General features: G+C 35.9%; 1 protein-coding gene across 3 annotated transcripts in view; it reads left to right on the top strand.

The window, feature by feature from the left end:
• The window catches only part of Mct1 (Monocarboxylate transporter 1), a 255,551-nt gene extending 242,946 nt beyond the window's left edge, over positions 1-12,605 (top strand). For all 3 annotated transcript variants that reach the window (XM_083118285.1, XM_083118283.1, XM_083118284.1), the window contains exons 7-9: positions 1,354-1,519; positions 3,092-3,292; positions 10,245-12,605. In XM_083118285.1, coding sequence (XP_082974411.1) covers positions 1,354-1,519; positions 3,092-3,292; positions 10,245-10,417 — 540 coding nt within the window. In that variant the 3' untranslated portion in view covers positions 10,418-12,605. The remainder of the gene's footprint in view (positions 1-1,353; positions 1,520-3,091; positions 3,293-10,244) is intronic.
• The last annotated feature ends 334 nt before the right edge of the window (positions 12,606-12,939 follow it).

Below are 12,939 nucleotides of genomic sequence, written 5' to 3'. Positions count from 1 at the left end.
AGTATAATTTATGCCAGTTATAAATTAATTGTTTATTAATTTTCATACAGACTCAGAATGCCTCCAATTTTGCCAGCTCTCTTCAATTTTCCTGAACAATTTTGATAAAAGTCTTTGCACATATCATGCATCTAAGCTCAGCCCTGTTTCATCATCATCCTTCACCGTTTCCTGCCTCTGGCCGGGTCAGCGTAGAAGTCAAGCCTCTCCATTTTTTCCTGGTCTTCCACCACTCCTCTCTTTCCACAGTATTCCAATCTTGTCCTCTTCTCCTAACACTCTCCACTATCTGCTCTTTCCATGGACATCTTGGTCTCCCCCTTGTCCTTATTCCCACTCCTTGTGCATTGTAAGCTCTTACTGGTAGTCTTTCTGCATCCATCCTCTTCATGTGTCCGAACCATCTCATCTGTGCCTTATCTATCCTGCCCTGAAGCTTCACCACACCCACTGGCTGTCGGATCTCCTCATTCCTTATTCTATCCCTTCTAGTCTTCCCCAATATACTCCTTAAAAATTTCATCTCCACTGCCTGCAGCTTTCTTTTGTCTCTCTCTGTCATTGTCCAAGTCTCTGCTCCATACATAAGTATTGGCACATAGTATGTGTTATATATTACCTTCTTGCATTTCATAGGCACATCCCTGTTCCATATTAATCTTTGACACTTTGATATAGTTTACCACTCTTCTGTTTACCTCCTAATCTATTCTTCCACTTCTCTCAATTAGGCTTCCTAGATATTTGAAGCTCTCCACTACCCTCAACTCTTCTGTGTCAATCTTTGTTGTTATTAGCACCTCACTCTTTTCTGCACTGAATTTCATTCCTGCTCTTCTGATTTCCTCATTCCAACTATCAAGCTGTATCTGTACTGCTTCCCTGTTCCCCCATATTACTAAGTCATCATTGTTTGCTAAAGTTATTTTATAACATGCATACTCAAGATCATTAAAATTGAGGAATGGCAAATGGTTCAAATTCAATGGATTCAAACTATGTTGAGGATGTTAACAATAATAAACAAATTGAATGCAGTAGCCAGACTAAGTTCAAAGATGGAAACGGTTCACAGCATTTGTGCTATGGGAATGTAATGTGAAGACCTGACCAGAAAAATGTTCTTTTCATCTTTCAAGAGTATGCAAGAAGGAAAAAGGGTGAACATTTATGAAAATATTAACAATATAACATTTTAAATGAAAAACAATGTAAATAATTCTATACTATTGAGAAGTATGAGTATACATGTGTATATTTCCACTTTATGTATGAATGTTCAATTTTGAAGTTTTTGGAATGTAAAATATTTTTATAAAAACGTATTTATATGTTATTTTTCCTCTATTTTAGGCCAAAGCACAAGCCCTTGGTATAACGGAAGATTATGCCAGTTATCTTCTTTCTGTTATTGGTATTGCCAACACACTAGGGAGAATTATTCTTGGTTATATATCCGACAAGCCATATATCAACAGACTTTTTGTCTATAACATCTGTCTCACAATCTGCGGTATAGGTAAGGTGTATAACACAGCTTATAACTTCTAGGAGTAACTAACTGATAGTGGTTATAGTTAAGTTTAGTTTAATGTTTCGTAATATTTAAATGTTTGGATGCACGATGAAGTTTTTTTGGTAATATTTACCTGATTGTTTTGTTTTAAGTCCACTTTATGCACTGGACCTACAGTTGAAAGTGAGATTTGAACCACAATGTGCCTCCACCACGTACCGAACCTGGGACCCCTTCATTACAAGGCGAAGATGCTACGAATGCGACATCGGGGAAGCCCCGGTGATGATTACATATTTCATTAGAAAGTAAAATAGTATACTTAACTTACTTTCTTTCAATCAAGGCACACATAAAAAAGATCTGTGAAAAGCAACCACTGTCACCCAATGAAAAGCCACTCAGCAGGCCTTAACCTACAAAAGGGTGTTACACTTTGAAGTTTAGTTGTTGTAGTTGTCAAAATGACTAAGAGAAAACAAGATAATTCTAAAAATGTACACAAATAAAAATATAAATTATTGTCATTTGATTAGAGATTCAATTTCACTCTTCAATCTGTTGTAGTAGGTGTACGACTGTAAATCGGTAAGGGGCCCTTTTCTTAATAGTAAGTGATATTTTTCATTTATCAGAGTTTTCCTAGGAAAATTAGGACAAAGAAGGGCAAGTCCCATTTTTATCATCCACTCCTATTGGTCCAGCCAGGAGTCCTTTAATTCCGGGCTGGCCATGGGTGTTCTTTGTGAGTGCCCCTTCGTCAATTTCATCATATCATCAGCAAAAGTGGCAGAAAACCAAAGTGAAATAAACCAAATCAAGCAATCTTATTGCTCTGCATGGATATCCAGTGCATGAGACAATGTAGTGCGATCCCCTAACCCTCTTGCTATTACAAAATTCCTGGACCTTCTGAGTCAGCATCTATTACTAGAGACACATGTTTTTGGTAAATGAAAAAGCAAAATTTCGGTACAAAAACAGCCAATTTTGGGTTCAAAGGTGGTAAATAAAATTAAATTTTGGTGTTATATCGGTGAAAAATCAGATGAAAAGCGATATACAAAATGACATTTTGGTTTTAAAATTGTGAATATAATCCTAAATTTGATTTAAAAAAACTGCACTTATTACACAAAATAAACATATCCCTTCTAATAGCACATATATGTACTAACCAGAGTATTAAATTTATTCCTGTATGAAATATTTATATGAAATATTTACAGCAGAATTAATCAATTTTCCATGAATTGCATAACTCACAGGATAATTCTGACTTCAGAAAGTGTTTTGTCCGTAAATAAACTAAATTTTGTGTTTAAGAGTCTATTTCGCATTTTGCACTTCATTTCACATTATTTCGTGACAAAACAGGGTAGGAAAATGCACCGCACACAGAAACATGAAAAATTAACATTACAATGTGTTATTTCGCATTTCGTGTTTTCATAAAAAAACGAAATATGCATGCCTCTTATCTATTACTATGAAAGTTGTACTTCGCTCTCATACCCAAAACCATCTATGGCTGGAGTAGAGTATTAATTTTTTTAATCTTTTTTCTTTTTACAGGAACAGCTCTCAGTGCCTTCTGCTATGATTACTCCTCCCTCGTTTTCTATGCTGCCCTGTTTGGCTTTACAATTGGAGCGTATGTAGGCCTCACATCAGTTGTACTTGTTGACCTTCTGGGTTTAGATAAATTAACAAACGCATTTGGACTTCTTCTACTCTTCCAAGGCATAGCTTCCCTTATAGGACCTCCTATAGCAGGTAAACATGAATTATCTTTATCTTTAATACAAACAAAAAAGGCATAATGTTTGGCTTGGTTTGATGAAGAAGGCATGCAAAGTGTTTTGCTGCAAGATGGCAGTTGACCATAAAGCAACTTAACAAGACAAACAAAAAAAAATGCACCATATCAGTCTGGACAACACTCAAGTCAAAACAGTACTGCGTGCCACCATGTTGTTTTGGCTAATCAGTTAAGAATTAGTTCCTCTTTGCAGACATATGAGGCATTGTGGATATTAAGGGTGAACTCCCAAAATACAAGTTGCAGGAATCAGCAGATTTACAAATGTCTGTCCTATTCTAAAACTCGTGCACCATCCTTTTCTAATGCAAATTTTGGATTATTAGAGACGAGGTAGATGTTGCATGAGTTCCTACAGTCTTCAATGTATATGATACAACAATAAAAGAAAAATCGAGCTTTGTTGAATTCACCCCTACTATCTGCAACACCTCATGTATATAGTATCTTGGTACACACTGCTCAATATTTTATCCCTGATTTTAACTATGTAAGATTTTGACTACCTGTTCCCTAATTTTATCCTGAAGATGCTAAGATTATGAAATTCTTCAGGAAAAGAAGTCAGTCATACATGCTTTCTTGTTTGGGAAAAGTTCCACGTGTCTGCACTGCTCTCTTTTCTTCCTACGTAATTGGTTGGAAGAGAAAAAGAGCAGTGTAGAGCAAAACAGATTGTTATAGTTTTAGGTTTGAGAAGTCCATTTGATGTCAACGACACAAAGCAGGTGCTTCACCCCACAACCCCTCCCCCAACTTCAAGTATTGATCCCAGGAGGATAAGAAATGTATTTTCATGTCCAACCAAAAAACACTGTCTAATAACCAGGGCATGAAGATCAACATTGGTGCCACATCTGTACACATTACCCTGGATGACAAAGTGTTGAATATTGTTCTGGCAAAGTTTAGTTTGTTTTATCAATATCAATATGTTTATTCATCATTAAGCATGACAATAATGCAGTAGATGTCGTCATTGGTACAAATATAAAACATAATACTAGAATAGTATGAACATACAAATATAAGACATAATACAAGAATAGGATAAACCTACAAATATAAGAGATAATACAAGAATAGCATATATATCTAAATATAAAACTCAATACAAGAATAGCATAAACAAGCCTACATAAATAATAAATACATAAGTTGAGTATGGATTGGATAGTATTACATATATTAAAAGTTCTAGAAATTTAAATCTTCTTTTGAGTGCAGAATAAATTCATCTATTGAGTAGAAAACCATTTCTCTTAGCCAGTCTTGCAGCACCCTTCTAAATTCTTCAAGAGGTGCATAGTGGGCTGTCCCTGGCAGCTGGTAGAAGAGTTTTATTCCCATGAGTTTCTAATTATTTTGTACTTTGCTTAGCCTGGTTGGTAGTGTGTCCAACTTATATGTAACTGAATCTTGTGTTGTGTCTGTACAGAGTGCCTTACGTTGAATTTATGAATATTTTCTTTGATAAACATTAGACAGATAAATATGTAAAGGCATGGAACAGTCATTATTTTATATTGTTTGAAAAGAGGTTCCACATGAAATCCACTTTATGCTCAGACAGGTTAATCGCTATTGGACCTATAGTTTAAAGCAGGATCTGAACCAATGTGCAATGAACTCCTGCCATGGATAAAACCCATAACTCCTTTTTTACAAGGCAACAACGTTACCACTACACCATCATGGAGGCCTCGAAGATGGTTTCGGAATTTCAGGTTGGGAGAAATCACCCTCACCGATATACGATATCAAGGGATATTGATGTGCTGAGAGATGCTTTTAGAGGAACACATAAAATAGCCTGGGAATTAGTCATAATCATCCGTTCATCTGTCCACAGTCATCTGTAGTTACTCAGTTACATCCCAAAACTGGGTAGGGGGGTATAAAGTGAGATCACTAATAAATGTAAACAGGATGTGGACATTTGCACTTTGTGTTCTCCTATGAAAAGTCGGAGCCTTTTTTGTCCAGACTGTCTAAGGGATATAAAATGCCTTTGCCACAACATCCAGCAGAAATGTCAGTGGCTTTCTAAATAGAATGTGCCTACATCATTTAGCAAAATGAAGCAATGGGGACAACCTTAGTGCTATCAAATCCACCATTGGTGCATGCCATCCCTCGCCCTGTTCCTCCCATCATTTTAAGTCAACTTCGAATTGGACACAGCCGTCTCACCCATGATCATTTGCTGCAAGGGCTGGACCCTTTTCTTCTAAGTGTTCGGCATATTCTTCTCAATCACTTTCCGCAGACAGAGTTTTCAACTTCCCAATGATTTGTCATTCGTGCTGGGAGATGACAGCATTTTAAGAAATGTTTTTAGCTTTTTTGAGTGGCCACGGTGGCTCAGCCGGTAACGCGTCTGACTACCATGCTAAAGGTCCCGGGTTCGATCCCCGGCCGGTTCAAATCCGGGAATTTTTCTAACGATGGAAGCGGCCCCGGCACCCACCCAGCGTCGAATAACATGGGTACCTGGGGGAAACCCTGGGGGGTAAAGGTGGTCAGGGGCATGATGCTGATCACATCACCCACACTCACGACCGGATCAAGAAAGTGTGGGGCGTTACCCCCACACCCCCTATACGCCTTCATGGCATTGTGCTAAGCACAGGGGAGCACTTTACTTGTTTTTTTTTAGCTTTTTTGAGAAGTGCTGGCCTTTTGTACTGTTTCTGAGGAAGTTTTTACACTATCCTTGTCTTTTTAATGTGTTGTGTTTGTCTTGTGAACATCCTTTTACAACTTGAACTTTTAACATGTTTCAAGGGACTCTTTACACCTCTTTTTTAACTTTAAGGTAAGGGATTTAGATAAGATAATTTTTCCTCGTATACTTAATGGCCATATGTGCTGAATCACCCAAATATTTTAAATCAATCATTCAATGAAGTACTCTGCCCCTAGATAATTTTTTTGTTTGGTTTGATCAGGGCTGGAATATTACATTTGAGGGGATGTCATCTCCTCTTTGTTTTTCAAACTGTTGCAGGAATAAAGCAATGAAGTTGAACAAAATATAATATCAATCATTCTGGATGAGCAAATGTTGAGGCAAAACTCGGAGTTGCCAAAGGTTTTCTGCATGATATTTCTAGCATCACAGTTTGGCACTGGGCCTTTCATAGGTTTGAACATGGAGTCAATGATCCCATAGAAGAAATTGCAGAACTAAGTCATTTTCAAATCTGTCGTGACAATTTTTATTTGTTGTCTCACAGATCTCCTAAAAATCAAGCGTAATTAATTGTCTATGTCCAAACTTATCCTTACGTTGCTGAACTGTGGCTCATTTTTCTTCAGAATCAAACCTTTCAGGTGAATAGGGACATCGTTAGGGGTGGGGGCATTCATGTGGACCCAGAAAACTGTTGTGTATTTGCTGAAAATTTTACTTTGATGCAACTATTGCAAAATAGTCTTTCGGTAAATTTCGCTTTCAGTTTGAAACACTGTTCTTCAATTTTCAGTAGTACGAACCCCAAGCAATACATTTCTTTCTCATTATCTTGCTTCTTGTTTGTCAAACACAAACAAATGTATTGGTAGGAGATGTGGTTAATGAAGTCGGAGACCTTTTGAAAACACACCTCCCTTCCTGCACACCAGGTCACTCCCCTCCCCCTCCCACAGACATCTTTCTTCTTCATCTGGCATGTCACTAGTTACAACCTCTTTACAGTGCCTTGCATGAAAAACATGCAACACATGTTATTGGTAAAGGATTTGGTTTCAACGAGAATGATGAAACACCACACATGGCAAAGGTAACTATCACCAAATTGCAGGAGTCCAGATGAAAAAAAGAAATGTGTACTGTCAGGTTCACTGGACAGATTACCATCTAAGTCTCCAAAATCATCTTGCAGGGGAAGCTTTATAAATTTTGAAGAGATGCAAACAATGCTTTATGCCATTTTAAAAATCAGAAACCATGGACTTCTTCAAGTCCGGGGTTCAAAAACTCTGATTGGGAAAAGATTGTGTTTTTGAGACGTTCATTATAATGATGAAAGACTTGGAATGTGTTTGGGTAGGTTTTTGCTTGTTTCACTCAGAAGCAGTGACAACACTGGGGACAGGGGGGAGAGATGCTCCCTGATTAACCAGCCCTTCCTCCAGTAAACAAGACAAACTACATGAATAAATTCTTCGTTGTAGCTGATCAGTGGTGATTGATTCATGTAGAATTGTTGGACTTCTAACCACTGTTTCTTATTTTTTATTTGTTTCGGACACTGGTTCTGCCTCTATCCTCAGGGTTGTGTATTTGTCTCTAACTTGTCATCTGTGCATGTTCCCCATACTCCGGATGTGTTTGGAGATGTAGATATGTGTGGTTACAGTGTAAGATGTGCTAGAAATAGAATGCCTGTGAAGATTATTTGTCGTTGGCCAAGGCTCCACCTCATATAGTGGTCTGGGTTAGAAATGTTTTTTAGATAGAAAGTGCCAGGGAGGATTATCTTTGTGGTGTCCTCCCTGGCGTTCTGTTTTTATCACACCTTAAACTTAAGGCCACATATTTATGGTGAATAAAAATCAAGATTTTTGGTACAAAAACTAGGTACAATTCGGAATCAAAAGCAGTATATAAAATGGCATTTCGATGTTAAAATGTTGAATAAAACCTAAAATTTCATTTTAAAAACTATAGTTATTATGTAAATTAAACATTTCACTTCTAATGGCACATTTATGTAGTTTTTGGAGTTCTAAGTTTATTCCTGTGTAAAGCAGTATACTTTTGCTTCTCAAATATTTACAGCAGAATTAATCAATTTTTCACAATTGAAAAACAAGATACCAAAATAACCAAAAGTGGTTGACCCAATGTTGGGCCAACCATTTGGTAATTTTGGCTATGGTTCCAATGTTGGCCCAATGCATGGTTTTTACATTGGGCCATTGTATGTTTTTAGATAAGACATAACTTACACCAAATGCCGTCTTTTCACTAAGTAATGAAGACCAGTTTTGGCATGTACTTACTTTGTTCTCTAGGTTCTCAGGAGATAGGACAAGAATCAAATCTCCTGAGGAAGCCACATGATGTGATGAAAGCTACAGAACAAAGTAAGTACATGGAAAAACTGGTCTTTATTACTTAGTATGATTTTAGGTTGGGCCAACATGATGAAAACTAATGTATATATAGGTTTGTGTTCTGATATGTATATATAATTTATTGTGAGGCTAAATATAAACTATAATATTTTTTTCTGGGTAAAAAAAATACACAGAACTTTCTCATTCACATGGTATCATTGTTTTGATAATACCTTCAAGTGGTAGCACAAAAACTTTGTAGAGTTTGCTTAGTTTTCCACTTTTCATGGAATTTAGTTTGCACATAACATTGTTTAACCACCTTCACAAGAATACCTGGAACAATGTTCTTTTTCTGCTACAGCTAAAGAGACAAACGATAAGCAATTCACAACACATCTTTCATCCATGGCAACTGACAAGGGACTGTGTGAGTGACTGCAAGTTAAAAATAGCTTCTATTTTCTTTAAAAAATATATCATATTTCCAGTATGTGCTGTGACTGAAATATTCAAAAAGAAACACTGTTACATGTCACTTATTTTACACTCTAGAATTTACAGCATACTCTTGAAAATTGTCTTAACATAAGAAAGTAGTTTTTTAAAATTGATTTTGACTCACTTTTCCCTTGGGTAAACGGCAACAACCATTGGCCCAACGTAAAACCAACTTCAATTTGCTAACCAACATAAACCCAATTTTTCCCACTTAAAAACTGCAGTTGGCCCAATGGTTGTGGTTACTTGGGTAATTCAGACAGAAAGTGTCGCATTGGCAAATAAACTCTAAATTTCGAGTTTGAGAGTTTATCTTGCATTTTACAGTTCATTTTGTGACAAAGCATGTAAGGAAAATGCACCTCACACCTTTCAAAAACGTAGTTTGATTTGATTTGATTTTAAAATTTTGGGTGCGTCAGCACTAAGGCTATTTTGCACCCGTCACACTATACGGGGTCCAGCCCCTTATCTTTACACATAACAACTCTATCGTTGCTTAATTAAAATCATAAAATATTAAAATGTTCTGACTTGTTAAAAGCTGAGGTTGCAAAGAACACTCAACACACATAAGGACAAAAGAACAGGACAATACAAACAAAATTATACTGGTCATAAGGCCAGTCGCCAGAGCCTCGTTAGTCTTCAGTCCAGGGTGTACTAACGTGGAAGTGAGGTTGACATTTGGGTGTACTACGTGGAAGGTCACCCCTTACACCCCCTCAAAAACGTGGAAAATGAACATTACAGTGTACAGTGTGTTATTTCACATGCATACCCCTATTTATATCATAACCATGCATATCGACACCTTCCCCCAAACACATCCAATGTCTGGGGAACACAGACAGATGACAAGTTAGAGACAAATACACAACCCTGTGCATGGAGATAGACCCAGTCTCTGAAACGTAGGTAGAAATAGAAAGTTAAAAACAATAGTTAAAATTCCAACAATTCAACATAACACGAATAAATGCTCTTTGAACCCAAATATGCATTTTTGCATGGTATTTAGAGTATATGACTGTCACCATCCCAGAAAATATTCCTGCCCCTTATGCCCTACCTTCCCACTAATATTTTCTGGCATCATCATGTCCAAAAGTAAAAAAGTTGGTGTTACTCATGGGATGGATGCCCTAGTAGAAAAACATTAGCTATGACTGAACTTGTTATGAGAGAGAGAGAAAAAGGAGGGGAGGGATCTCGTTATATTTCCTCGTAAATTTGGGAGAATCTTCAGTACCCCCAAAACTTGCTTATATGAATAACTATTTCTGTGTATGTGCAAGAAGTTGTACGATTATTGGCAATAATTTTCTTCTTTTGTAGGATGTTTGTATGATGTAATGGACTCGTATGACCCTGGGTTCTACATAGCAGGATCCATGATAGCTATTAGTGGAATGATGCTCTTTGCCATTCCTCCTTTGCAAAGGTGGTTGGATAACAAAGAGTGTAACAAAAGAACTGCAGCCAATGGTTGCGTTATTCAAGACTTGTAATAAAGAATGTGTGATAAATTTATCTCAGGACGAAAGGAGAGGATGAAAGTGGTTGTGAATAAAATTGGAATTACAATTTTTGATAGATGCTGGGATATGGGGGGCTAAGGAAAGAGAGAATTTTGACAAAAGCACAGTTATTATTTTAAGGACCGTGGAAGATGTTTAATATTTATGGAAGTGTTTGTAGTTCTTTCCAGGACTTTTTGTTATAATCTTATATCATGGTGAGATAAGATAATTGTATTGTTGGCATGTCTTCTTGTGATAATTGAAGCATAACAGAGGCTTCCTTTATTTTAACAATCGTACTTAACTATTTTGAGTGTTATTCTAATGTATGCAAATTCCAAGTGAATATGTACATGAATACGAGCATGCCTTCATAATATATATCTAAACTGCTGTGCAGTGAATTTATATTCATGGCATTTGTGCTTTGAGTAATTAATATATGTATGTATGTATAGGCATATTTTTTGCCACTTGTTTTTGTAACCCCTTTTTCTCTTTGTGGATTTCTTATCATATAATGTGTCAAGAAGTATTAACATATAATCGTTACTGAGCCAAAGAATGCTAGAACGAAATGCAGGTTCTATTCTATATAATGTTTTTTTTGGATGACCTATATTTACCTAATTAGCATATCAGTGTAGATCTTTATAGATAGATGAACAGGGATGTGGATTTTTTTCTTAAAGTGAAAAACTTGAGTAGACTAAAAATATGTTCAAGATTGTTGAAAGAGTTAACGTTGTACAGTGCATTTCTAAAAACTTCAAAATTATAATTCAACTTGTTCTTCAGAATATCTCAATTCAGGTGTTAAGTAGTCCTCAAAATTTTGCTAACTTGGGAAAGTATATAAAAATGTTTCATTACCATCTTTGCTTTACAAAGTTATTTCATGGTTATGATTGTCACATGACAAAACAGAATACTCTTCCAACAAAGTTCTCAGTTTCAAATATGTCATCCAGTTCTTATCATGTCTCAGTATTTACACATAAATCTCAAAACTTTGCTTAAAACAATGCCAAATTTTACTGAGATTACCAGTGAAAAACAATTCTTTTGGAACTTTCACTAACTCTATTTTTTACAAAAAGAATTGCAGAGTCACTGTGCTCACTGTTCAGGACTGCTGTAGAATGTGACTCTTTCATTTTCCACAGCTGACTGTCAAATGGTTTTGACACAACTGTGCCAAATTTTATATATTGATTAACAGAAATTTACATCAACTAAGCTGACTTTCTAGTATCAACCATTTTGTAGAATCTGTGTTGCCAGTACATGCTCTTTATAAACTACAGTATGCTAAAAGTTATATTTCTTCCTTAATCCAAGAGCAACACCACACAGGGAAACCAGTTTGATTCTCAAGGGATTTTTCCAACATTATCCCTGCAAAAGGATATCTAGGGCTCACTCAGCCTCCAGTCAATGCATGTCTGCAGCAAACCCTGGGGGGTAAAGGTGGCTGGGTGCTGATCACATCACCTCTACTGTGTCCAAGATTAAGAATGTGTGAGGTTCTAAGGAATGGTACAATACACAGGGGAGAATTTTACTTCTTTGGCCCTTAATTCAATCATAAATTCTGCTTATTGCCATTTCCAACAGCACAGAGATATTTTCTTTTCAAATGCATAGCTTCTTTATTGACCTAAATTGATTCTGATTGCTCACTATAAACATATATGTATGTGGGTGTAATTTTTTCCCTGACCAGGAAAAATAACATCGATTCACATGAAAGTAAAACAAAAAGTTCACATCCCTATAAGTGAATTGAGAATTACCATAGATAGAAAGTTAATATGTGTGTAATGCACAAAAAATTTACATTTCTATTATTATTACAACACAGCATTATATTTTCCAGCATATGTGTGACACGTTAGATACTTGTGACATTTTGAAATGTGGATCTTTTTTCAATTATCAATATAAGATTGTATGTGTCATACAATGCGTAAATCCAATCTTTGGCAAGAGTAATTTTATCATATGCTCTTACAGTTATGTTTAATTTTTGTGTTTTCCTGTTCTTATCCTGTGAACTTTCTGTCCTTTAGTTGAGGCCTTACAATTTTGTGATACAAGAATTTATCAAATTACTGTGATCATAAAATTTAGTGTGTTTAAGGTTTTGTTTAATAATAAAGCATTTGGTTAGTTAGGAATTATATAATTACAATAGGTTAGTCTCCATTCTCCATATTGTACAAAAATCATTTATTTTGGTGTATCAGTTTCATTATCAGTTGTGATACTTTTCAGATGCATTAAAAGTTTTGATACGAATTTCACATAGTAGCAGTTTATTGCCCCTTTTTTGTATATATTTTAGTTTGTTTTTCAAAATAATCCATTTTAATGCTCACTGAATTTGGGATTTCATAGTAAGTAAATGTTGAAACATTAGATCAATTTTTTTAGAGTTACACCTAGAAAATTCAGAACAATCTTTATGTGAAATTATCGTTATTAATTATATTTACTGTTGGCAATAA

The sequence above is a fragment of the Lepisma saccharinum genome, chromosome 3, assembly GCF_977018435.1.
Source record: "Lepisma saccharinum chromosome 3, izLepSacc3.1, whole genome shotgun sequence".
NCBI lineage: Eukaryota > Metazoa > Arthropoda > Insecta > Zygentoma > Lepismatidae > Lepisma > Lepisma saccharinum.
The sequence above is the reverse complement of the archived record's forward strand: the minus strand, read 5'-3'. Positions and strand labels throughout refer to the sequence as shown.